The 12072-nt window shown below is 47.3% G+C and overlaps 1 protein-coding gene and 1 long non-coding RNA gene across 5 annotated transcripts in view; one reads left to right on the top strand and one right to left on the bottom strand.

The window, feature by feature from the left end:
* The window catches only part of RHEB (Ras homolog enriched in brain), a 42401-nt gene extending 33049 nt beyond the window's left edge, over positions 1-9352 (bottom strand). Inside the window, exon 1 of the mRNA NM_001287846.1 lies at positions 9301-9352. Within this exon, the coding sequence (NP_001274775.1) occupies positions 9301-9352 (52 nt within the window). The remainder of the gene's footprint in view (positions 1-9300) is intronic.
* The window catches only part of LOC102162623, a 52690-nt gene continuing 50288 nt past the window's right edge, over positions 9671-12072 (top strand). For 2 of the 4 annotated variants that reach the window (XR_002340246.1, XR_002340247.1), the window contains exon 1: positions 9671-10728. This is a non-coding gene — a long non-coding RNA (uncharacterized LOC102162623). The remainder of the gene's footprint in view (positions 10729-12072) is intronic. The other 2 variants (XR_001301087.2, XR_001301078.2) reach the window with 2 other exon arrangements.

The following is a 12072-nucleotide window of genomic DNA, read 5'->3' as shown; positions in this document are numbered from 1 at the left end:
GTTCGATCCCTGGCCTTGCTCAGTGGGTTAAGGATCTGGCATTGCCGTGAGCTGTGGTATCGGCTGCAGACGCGGCTCAGATGCCACATTGCTGTGGCTGTGGCGTAGGCTGAGAGCTGCAGCTCCACTTAGACCCCTAGCCTGGGAACCTCCATATGCCGTGGGAGCGGCCCAAGAAATGGGCAAAAAGAAAAAAAAAAAAAAAGTGCTAAAATAACAACGAACTATATGAAGGTTTCTTGAACGATGTGTGCCTTACACAGTATCAATTTACATGCTCATTAAAGTATCGCACCCACTTTAGTAAAAAAATGCATAGTTCTGCCCATAGTGGCATTGGATATTGTCGCTTTTTTGGGGGCTGGGTAAGATGTATATATATCACCAAGGAAGCGTTTTGAAAAAATAGACTTACCTCACCATTCTAATTTTAACAAGGGTGCATAAGGAGTTCCAGTGCGTTCTGCAAAAGTTCTCCCCGTGATTCTAATATGCATGCCTGTCCCCACAGCTCCAACACATACAGATGAGGGCACGTGATGAAGATAACCTAAATTTTAATTAGTCACCAGAACTACAAGCACGATACTGTTTTAAGAGTTTACAAAACATTTTCACATGAACTATCTCACATCTTCCTATGAATTAAGCAGAGTTGGCATCGTCTTATTCTCTCTCACATTCCCCTACCAATTTTCAAAAAATAGATGCGAGGAGAGAAAAAAATTAAGGTGTGATTATGTTACAAGACAAGACAGAGAGTAACCAAGTAAAACTGGTTCATTAAATCATTCCTCTTTCAAATCCCTACTGGGTACTCGTGTTGCCAAGCATTATGCTACCAGATACATTCCACTCAGGAAACCCGGAGAAGTCCGTTTGTATTCTAACATGAAGATCAGAGTTACATAAATGAAGAATTTTGTTAACTGCCAGGGTTAAAGGAAAAAAAGAAAGTGCCTTGCCAAAAGGCCATGGAACTGCTTCCCTAAAGATTTAAAAAACAGGATATTCATCTCTACAGACTGATTTATAAATCAAGCCAAGGTGGAAGGCAGAGGGACAGGGCCAACAAACTGCAGTCAATTAAATGTTTGGCAGCAATGAAGAATCAATTTTGGATTTGTGGCCAAAACTGGGGACAAGGCTGGGGGTCGGGGTGGGAAGGAGCTGGAGGAAAGTAAACAGGAGATAAACTCCTAAATTATAACACAATCTTTAAAGTATTTAAGCACATGAGTTTAAGACTATTCAAAACAAGTAATAAAAAAGTAGGAAAATGAAATGAGACATAAAGCATATTTATCAATCCATATGAATGGTTACTAGTAAAGATTATTTCTTCAAAAAGTTCTTCAAAAATCTGCATTGACCCCACGTACTGACACCAATCCATTCCTTACGATACCCACGCCACCTCATGGAGTTTAGACTGGCGTTCCGCACCAGTAAATGCTTTAAAAAGCCCAACCACTTACTACACTAGTGGTAGTAATAACTGTTCACTATGGCTCCCTCACCACATGGAAGCTCCCTGGGGGCGGAGCTGACTAGCCCTGCTGATGAAGCACACGGTGCCTGGTACACAGTAGGGGCTTCGCTGATGAAAATATTTAATGAGCACCTATTTGAATGACATGTGATACACGTAACCCACACACTGTCCTTTTCCACCAGTCATTTCAGCAATTCAATCTTTTGGGGGGATTGAAATCATCTGGAGAGCTGATAAAAGCCCCGGGCGCTTTCCCCAGAGAACACACACACACAGCCTCAGGCAAAGCTCATGAAGTCCAAGCTAAGAACCACGACTCGAAGTGGGCACCCGAACACCTGACCCTGGAACCAAAGAGAAGGCTCTCCCTGGGGTTCAGAGTTCGGCCGAGCTCCTTTACGGAGAGATCCTGGCCAACCACAAAGCTCAGAAAATTCATCCCGGGTCTCTCCACCTGTACGCACCCGGGAGACTTCTTCTGAAACATAAACAGTGGCAGGCATTTTCGCGGTCCTCCCTCCCTCCAGGAGCTGCCTCAGTGAGTTCTGTTTTAAACTTGTGCACAGTTCTCCTGGCCTGGGTGCACTCAAGGCCATATCGCATCTGTTTTTTTTCCCCAGCAGACAGACTGGAAGCCCACAGTGTTTTCCCACTCCTGCCATGGAGTGTTACAGTTCAGTGTGCCACGTCCAGTCTGCCAAGGTTGTTTCGAACCCTCCCCATCTTGATGTCAGCCACCATGGTTGAATTTTGCCGATGATGTTTTTCATTCAGTCACTCACATAAATCACAAGACTAAAGAGAACCTGAATTTTGAAATATTCTCTTTAAAATAGATTCCAAATGTGACTTAGATTTGAAAAACAGCACTATCTCCAGATGCATTTATCTTCAAGACATACGAGTCTTAGCAAACTTGTTCCTAAAACTATATTTAACTGTAAAAGCTAGTACTTTCATCTCCACGTCCACAAATTATTTATCATGCCATCTTGGAGCTAACATTCAACTTCTAAGTGTTAAAATACCAATTACTGCTGCAAGAGTCCCTGAGGGGTCTTTCTGCAGGTAAGCAAGCACAACAGAAAGAAACAGGGGAGAGGGAGCAGAGAGGTAAGGGGCAACTCAATTCTATTAAGGTTGGGACGCCGACCAACCCAGGATGTGTAGGAGTTAATTTTATCAGAATCCTTAAATCGCCCTGCTTTCATTTGCCCACAGAGCCCAATACAAGGTTTCCAACACTTCTGGATATCCATTCGGACTCCAAATTCCGATGTCTTACGAGGAACTCTCTTTTATCAGATGCCCGTACATTTAAGAATATTAAAACACTAAAATAATATCCCAGGATCTTTCTGAGACATTAAACTCTATTTCTAAATCAATCAAGCGTTTATGTTAAAGGTCCCCAGCAGTTTGCACTCTGACAGTCACCAGTCTAAGACAGAGTACTCTATCCACTGCTAAGACTTGGTTTGGTGCTTCACAGTAAATCAGAACTAAGAATAAAGGTTCTCTCAAGTGTGGGCACTGAAGATTTCATAACACTCTAACTTGCGCAATGATGTCCAAGTTCAGTTCTGATTTATTCAAATAAATAAGTACAATCTACTCATGGACCATATTCAAGCTATTAACTCCCTCTTTGAGACCCTAAGCTAAGGAAAGCCTTGTACCTTTTGGACTTGATAATCACAGGTGGAGACGGCAGCTTGTCATTTGGCGACAGAGCCACTGATACTCGTATTTGAAAACCATGTTATTAGCATACAGGTCCTGGTGTGCTGCCACCTTTGGCGATTTTTATTACCCTTTGGGAGCTTCACCATTATTACCAGGGCAAAGAACAACTCACTCCAAGCTACACGACAATCAGAGGCTGCATCAACTGGCATTTAGTATCCTGACTCAACAAGCCTTACCAGGCAGGAGGTCTGCTTCCTAAAGTTCCTTAGAGGCCCTGCCCAGCCAGCTCCCCACCACCTTCCCAACCTCCCTTCCTACTCCCACCCCGATGTTTGGTCATGCTGCTTCCTTTCCGTCCTCAAGCCTGCCAAGTTCTTCCCCAACTCAAATCCTCGTCTCAGTCAATGCTACAGGGCCCTTCCTGGGAATTCCAGTCAGACCGTGGTCACTGCATCCCCTTGCGCTGGAGGGGGCAGCAGTCGAACAAGACCCCGAACACCACGGTTCAGTGGCTCTCCAAGCAGAGTCTGCACAACTCTGGTGGCCCCTTGAGACTTTTTCAGGGGGCTCATAAGTCAAAACTATTTCCATAATAACAAATACGATTTCCCTTTTCCACCATGTACACTAAGCAATGTGCAAAAGCACTGGTGGGTAAAACTGCTAGCTTGGTGCCCCTCAGCACCAATCCAGACAGAGGTCACACACTGGAGGGGACAGTCACTGTATTCTGCACTGCCACACACTCAGTACAAAAGGGGGAAAAAAAAAGTCATTTTCACGTAAAGTGTTCTTGAAAATGCAGTAAAATTATTAATTTGATTCAGTCTTGACCTTTCAGTACATGTCTTTTCAATATTCTGCTCAGCAAAATGGGATGCATGCAGAAAGCATGGCCGCCACATACTCAAGTGTGACGTCTGGCAGAAGAGCACCTGGGAAGTGGTCTGCAAAAGCCACGGAACACCACTTTTACAGTGGTGGTGACCATAAACTACCGTTGTTTCAGACGTGGCTATTTGGCAGACATTTTCTTGAAAATGAAAAATATGAGTCTATTATTTCAAGTAAAACTGGGAGCATTTTGCCAAGGATCAAATTCGACTTCTCAAGAGGAATCACAATTTTGGAGAACTTGTATTAGTCGTGGTTAGCTCAACCGCACCCCAACATTTACGTTTTTCTGAGGAGACTGGTGGTGATATTAAAAATGTCACTTAAAGAAATATATGTACATACTTTTTTTTGTTTTTTTTTTGTTTCCCCCCCACAGCTGCACCCACGGCATATGAGTGTCCCAGGCTAGAGGTCAAATGGGAGCTACAGCTGCCGGCCTACACCACAGCCACAACCACGCCAGATCCCAGCTGTGTCTGTGACCTACACCACAGCTCATGGCAACGCCGTATACTTAACCCATTGAGCAAGGACAGGGATTGAATCCGAGTCCTCAGATGTTTCTGCTGAGCCACGGGAACTCCAAGAAATATTTGTATATTGACACGTGTCAGAATGTGGAAGAAGCTGTCTAACAGTAAACCAACAGTTTCCAAATGACCGATGTACAATGTTCCCACATCAGGCAGAGGCAGAAGATCCACTCATGGTGCAAAATGAGCCAATGGAATTCAATACCATGGAGTAGAAAAAGTTCACCCAAATAATTTCAAATACTACAACTACCCTCTAAGAAACTACCACTTGGGGAGTCTTGGTGAGTAGGATATTCACATGTCTGCAAAGTAGTATTAAAATATCCGTCCCTTTCCCAGCTATGTATCTGTGCAGGCTGGATTTCTCTCATATGCTTGATTTATTTATTGCAATGGAATGAATTCAGAAGCAGCTATGAGAATTGAGCCTTTTTTTTTTTTTTTTTCCCGTCTTTTTGCCATTTCTTGAGCCACTCCCGCGGCATATGGAGGTTCCCAGGCTAGGGGTTGAATCAGAGCTGTAGCTGCCGGCCTACATCACAGCCACAGCAACGCAGGATCCAAGCCGCATCTGCAACCTACACCACAGCTCACGGCAACACCGGATCCTTAACCCACTGAGCAAGGCCAGGGATCGAACCTGCAACCTCATGGTTCCTAGTCGGATTCGTTAACCACTGTGCCACGACGGGGACTCGTTTTTTAAACCAGGTATTGAAGATACTTGCAAAACCATAAAACACCACTTCAAAGTCCCAGGGTTTTTTTTCTCTTTCTTGAATTCATATTGTACCATCAACTATACTTAAAAAAAAAAAAAAAAAAAAGTCTAAAAACTATTCAGCACTGAAAAGTCATAATCACAAATGCAAGCTCTGATTATTCTCTTGTACCAAACAATGAATGACGTGAAAAAAAGTTAATTTCAAGCTTCACCACAAAGGAGGCCACTACAGGACTATCCCCACCCAAAAGTACACAACTCCAAAACGTCACTAAGCACCTGAATGTACAATTTCACATGCTAATATATTTTATGCATGTCAAACAATGCTTTACCTTAAAAGTTTTTGATGACATGCATCAGAAAAGGAAGGGACAATTGAAAAATCCACAATAAAGGCGAATACAATAGGACTGTATTCTACTGGGAACAAATGTAATGGAAGTACCCAAATCAAAGGATGGAAGTTTTTTACTACCTAAAGCCTTTTGACAAGGTAGGTACTGATGTGCATTACTTTTGCTAAACTGCCTTTTACTAAGCCACAGAAGTGTTTCATTTTCTCTTGTAAGCTCTGTCCCATTCCTGTGATCCTGTCCCTCTGGTTAACCTGAGGCTCACATTCGGCAAATAATCTTTTGATTATGGTCTCATGGCAAACTAGATTATCAAAGCTTTCTGTGGAACATTCCAGTGAAAACAGCACCAGATTTTATTTGAAGATAGTTAGCTGACACTACAACTTTAACTTCGTTTAAGTTTAGTTTCCTCCTATCCCCCGTTTGCATTAGAAACAATGGGAGGTACGGGAGCTCGTACAATTGGCTGCCACTGAAACAATTAATACAAAGCACTCCCTGAAGGCCAGCCTGTATTATAGGTGACGTGTCCTTAAAAGCTTAACACTGTAAATAACAGGAAAAGTACTTCCGGAAAAAAAGTTGTATAAGTTACCTGAGAATTTAATTTTCCTCACTGGTAGTTTTATCAATGTTTTTAAAAATCACAAAATTTGAAATCCAAGTAGTAAAACAATCATTGTATTTAGCAGTTTTATTTGAAGGCAAACTTTTCTTTTTTTGGTCTTTTTGGGCCTGAACCCATAGTATATGGAAGTTCCCAGGATAGGGGTTGAATCAGAGCTATAGTTGCTGGCCTACACAACAGCCACAGCAACTTGAGATCCAAGCCACAGCTGTGACCTATACCACAGCTCTCGGCAATGCTGGATCCTTAACCCATGGGGCAAGGCCAGGGATCGAACCTGCGTCCTCATGGATGCTAGTCAGATTCGAAAACCGTTGAATCACGACAGGAACTCCCCTGACAGCAAACTTTTAAAATAAAGTTTATGACATGACAATGTCACAATGAGAAGTATTCTACTAGTCAAACTGGCACGTTTAATCAAGCGAACATTCTAAGAAAGGTGTGGTTTCTAGCTTAGCCTTTTCCTGCCACTCTTTACCCTTAGTCAATATGACACGACAGCTTAGCATTACAAAATAACACAACCGAGAAATACACATACTCAAATTTCTCCAGTACAGCACCATTTGCAAGCAAACGTGTCACCAAACTGCTAAGTCTGAATACTGACTCATTCTCTGGAGAGTGGTTATTAGTACATGCAATCAGGGGATTACTTCCCTTTTTGACGCTGGCAAAACAAAAGACCCCACAAGCTACAAATGTCCTGGTTCACAACAAAGGTGATCAAATGCAAAAGCAAAGGCAAAGATTGGGAATAATTTAACCTCTGCAAAATACGTTTCGCTTTACTTATTTTTTCCTTTCCCCTTCTTAGGGCTGCACCCTCACCATATGGAAGTTCCCAGACAAGGGGCTGAATGTGGAGCTGCAGCTGCCGGCCTATGCCACAACGCCACAACCACGCCAGATCTTAACCCACTGGGCGAGGCCAGGGATAGAAACCGCGTCCTTATGGATACTGGTCGGGTTCTTAACCCACTGACCTACAGGGGAACTTCTAAAATACATTTCACTTTAATCATCACCCCATGTGAAAACAAATATGGAGACAACTGAGTGGGCTACAAGCAGTATAACATATTGAAGGCACAAAAAATAGGGACCAAATATACCTTGCACCCCACTGGAGGCTGCTTTAGTACAATACTTTAACTAACAGCAGTTGAAAAGAGAAGACAAAGGGGTGACCTGTCTCATCTGGGTCTCTAAGAGGATGACGGCTAGAAGGAAGATACAAAAAGAACAGGTTTTAGTTGGATACGAGGAACTTCTTTAGCAAAACAGTGAGAGCAAATGCGAGGCTTATTCACTGAAGAACAGAACCACCACCAAGAATCTCTCTTCCGCTGAAATCAGGGAGCCCAGGTACTTATCACCTGTAACTTGATTATTCGGGTTCAAGTCACCTGTAACTGCTACCTTTAATTAGTGGGCGCTATGTATCTGATTAGCTAGAACTCACTCAAGAGCCAGGATATGTCACGGTCCCCCCTCTCTTCACAAGCCAGGGGAGGAACTAAAGACCACGGACAAGCCAGGGCTAGGTGATTTAAGCTGCCAACAGAGGTTGGATGCCAGGTTCCACATGGGCACTTGGGGCTGTGTAGACTTTGAAAGCCTCAATTTGATACACGGTACTTCCCAGCTGCAGCTGTTACGGCTGCCACCTACTCTTCTCCACACATCTGGCACTGCACCGTACCAGAGTTACCCCTATGACTCTGGGCGCCCCTTCTCACTACACAAGCACCTCTCAGCCCCTGATTCCCCCCACCCCCACCCCTTTGACCGGAGAGGGATGATAAAAGGATGAGTAAGCACGCTGTAGCTGATGTTGGTCAAAGAGCATAGACCCTGGCACCGGCCGTGGAAAATGGGGGTGAAGAAGCAGAACAGAAAGCGAGGTCGGGGAGTTGGCGGTGAAAAGCGTTCCTAGGGCAGTTACCGTTACCTCCTTCTGCAATCACCACAGACTCCAAACACCCGCTTTCACCCGGCAGCCGCCCCCCCACCCCGCGGTCAAGTGCACATTTCCCTTAAACAGTTCTTAAAAACAACACGAAAAGATAATCGTAATTTCTCCAGGCTTCCGGTTGTCAAAGACAATAAAGCCTCACCCTAAAGCATGGTTAGGTCAACGGCTGTTTTCTCGTTTTCTGGCACCCGGTCTACCCCCATCCCACCCCAGACCACCTCCGTTAGGCTAAAAAGCTACTGTCAGGAACAGTTACAGATATATGTCAATCTTGTTCAGTGGCGGCGGCGGCGGGGTGGGGGGGTAACTTTTGAATCACTTCACCAGCCTGGTTACAAGTACCTGACCTTATTTTTTCCCGTAGAAAAATAGGACACCGAGAAAGCAGAAATTTCTCTTTCCCTGCTTTTCTACTTCGGCCGCTGGCAGCATCCAGGAGGCTTCCGAAGAGGGCTCTTGGGTTTCTTTCGTAGGAAACTTGCCCTCTGTAGCCAAACGTCCTCTAGGTCCCCAGTTTCCTTTAAAACGTTGAACTTCACGCATAGGAAAAAAACCCCAAGGCACAGTTTCCTTTGTTAAAACCCCACGGACTTGAATTTGGGGGGTGCAAAGGCCAGCAACGATCACGACAGCTCGCCGCGGCGAGGTGAAGAGGGACAGGTGCGACTTCTGCCTTTGGGGGGCCTCGCGGCAGTTTGGCAGAGCGGTAGACCCCGCACCGCGTGCCCGGCGCGGGACCGCCGGAACTCCCCGTCCGCCCGAGGCCTCCCAGACACGTCCTCCCCGCTCCCGGGCCGCCCGCCGCCCCACGGGCCCGGCCTCGCCGCCGCCTCCGCTCAAAATGGAGGTGGCGGCGGCGGACCGCTGGTTACGAAACGCGCGGCCGCCACATGGCCGCGCCGGCCCCAAACTTGGCCCGGCCCGCCGCGTCCCGGCCCCCAGGCGAGGCCGGGCCCTGGCTCGAGGAGGCCGCGCGGCGCCCGCCACTCACCCACAGACCGGTAGCCCAGGATCGCGATCTTCCGGGACTTGGACTGCGGCATCTTGGCGGCCTCACAAGCCCCGGGCCAACCACATCAACCGCGGCGGCGGCGGCGGCTCCTGTGCTGCGATCGGCGGCTGCCGCGCCGGGGCAGAGCGGCATCCAGGGGCGGGGCGGGCGGGCGCGGCTGCCTTGGCTCCTGGCTCGCGCGCTCAACCGCCCGGAACCGCCGCGCGGCCCCGCCCCCAAACACGCCCACGTGACCGCGCGCGGCCGCCGGGGCCGCCCCCCTGCAGCGGCTCGCGTCAGCGTCGCCCTTCCGCCGCTGCGGCCGCCCCCGTCCCCGAGACGCACAGGGGTGCGCCGGGCAGGCGTTTTACTTTAAAGGGAAAAACAGGAGACGCCGAAATGCCCCTAGAAAAGTCACGACTGAAACTCGCTGCGTCATGACCCTCCCACCGGCTTCCGCCGCTTTTTAATTACGCCAGTTTTCCCCGAGCGCTGATTGGACAGTTCCCACCCGCCCGCGCGATGACGCGGCGGAAACTCCTTCTCCCATTGGGGGCGGTGAAGAGGCGGAGCCAGAGGCGGGGCTGCTTGCCCGGGAGCTAAAAATAAATTCCGACGCTCAGCCCGCGTTTGGGCGTTAGTGAGCTTTGCAGGCTTCGAACGTCTGGAGGCGGGTGGGAGGGGCGGAGGGACGCCAGCTTCCTAGTGATTGGTTAGATCGGGGGAAGGGGCGGGGAAAGATTGAGAGGTGAGGTGATTGGTAGAACGCTGAGCGGTTGATGGACTCGCGCTCGCAGAGCCCTTAAAAGGCGCGAGGCGCAGGTCGCTTGGCGGTTGCTCGCTGCGGTTGTTACCTTGCGTGAAGTTTTTTTCTTTTTAGCCCTTTGCTATATTGGTGTCAGTCTAAGTTTGAGGGTGTAGGTTGTGACTTAGTATCATCTATGGATGAAGGCCTGTGGGAAGACTGGAACGCAGTAATTCAAAATACGCATTTTTAAAAAAAAGTGTGCGCCACCTCAGTTGTCTCAACCCTGGGATAAGCAGATCCGACACACCTGACGGGGAAAAATAGCGCAAGTCAACACATCTTTAACTCTCCACACCTTCGTGGCTAATTCAGTAGTCGAGCTCAAACACCTGCCCTTAGCTGGGAACTCTCTAGAAACGTCCTTCCAGAGGGGATTTAAGACGGCTGAGTTCACAGGCTGGTCTCTCTGGTAAAGGGAGACTGGTGTATTTTCCACAAATGGTTTACTGGCAACCCCTTTCTTCAGTTGTGTTGGCGAAGGGCCCTTGACGTGGCACCAATGTTGGGGTGCAGGAAGGGACGGCAGCCTGGGAGGCGTGGGTCATGCAGAAAGAAGGTGAGCCAGACCTGAGAAACGAGGATGCCGTGGGCGCTTTCCAGACGCGGAGACCAGTGTCATGGTAGGTGTCCTTGCCCTTGGTGGTTGTGGAAGGAGCAGAGACCCTCCACTCCTACCAGTGTCCCTTGCTGTCCTCGGGCTGTTGACAGTGTTGAGCTGCGTGGCTGAGTAGGATCACGGCTCTCTGGTCACGGCCTTTCCCAGCAAGCACGGAATCGGGGCCCTCCCCCCGCCTGCGGAGCTCCGAGCGGCAGGACCAGATTCCTTGGTAGGAAGATTTAGAGGTGACAGCCCCATAAATACACCTTGTTGCCTCGTCGAGTTAGGACACTAACCGACATTAAGGCAGAATCCTTCCACCATCCACTTGCGGCACTCATGGGGGAGGAGGAGCGCACGTTCACGTCTGCAGATTGAAGCCCCAGGCCACCCGCGGGGAGTGAGACATCTCTTTGAAGTTGTATTTTATTCTAATGGGTTTTTGCATTCCACTCTATAATTAGTTGAAATATTTAAAAAAGACTCAAGTCTTAAAATGGAATTTTATCCTGTGGATTTGAATACCCCTCCTGCAGTATTTTGAACTGATGGTCCTAGATTCCCTGGTGGGTTGTGAAATTAGCTTAATGGGTGTTACTATTTTCTATTCTATTTAAAAAAATGTATGTTGCGTAATAAGGGTGAGTATTGTTTCTTGGCACTTTTGCTGTGTGTATATATTTATAGACATGCTTTATATGTGTTGTGTACTGAGTTCCACTATAAAATGTATTTTTTGTGGATTACCTCAAAAAGCTGGAAAGCACTGCCCTAGCCTTAGGGGGTTTAGGAGTCCAGACCGAGAAGGGCAGTTGAAATGGACACATTCATTCAAGAAATGTCCCAGTTGTGTTAAAGCCCTTTAAGGCCAGACCCAGGAGTTTTGAAGATTCTTTTATTTCAGAATTTCTTAAGAAACGACTCAGATTACCTAAAATACTTCAGATTGATGTATGAATTCACATAGAAATAACTAACTGCAGCCAGACCATATAGGATGTGGACTTGCTTCTGAATTCAAAGTACGCTGGACCTCAGGAGTTCCCCGGTGGCTCAGAGGGTTGAGGACCTGGCATTGCCACGGCTGTGGCATGGTTCTACTCCTGGCCCTGGAACTTCCACGTGCCGTGAGCATGACGAAAAAAAAAGTACAGTTGACGTTTGAATAGCACTAGTTTGAACTGCCCGGTCCATTTATACCCGGGTTTTTTTTTCGATAGTAAATTCTTTAGTACTACATGATCCACGGTTGGTTGAATACGTGAATGCCAGGTCATGGAAACTGAGGAATCACAGATCCACAGGGCAATAAAGTGGAGGATCGGTGCCCCAACCCCTGCATTGTTCAAGGATCAATTGTCATTCT

Source organism: Sus scrofa, chromosome 18, assembly GCF_000003025.6.
Source record: "Sus scrofa isolate TJ Tabasco breed Duroc chromosome 18, Sscrofa11.1, whole genome shotgun sequence".
Lineage (NCBI taxonomy): Eukaryota > Metazoa > Chordata > Mammalia > Artiodactyla > Suidae > Sus > Sus scrofa.
The sequence above is the reverse complement of the archived record's forward strand: the minus strand, read 5'-3'. Positions and strand labels throughout refer to the sequence as shown.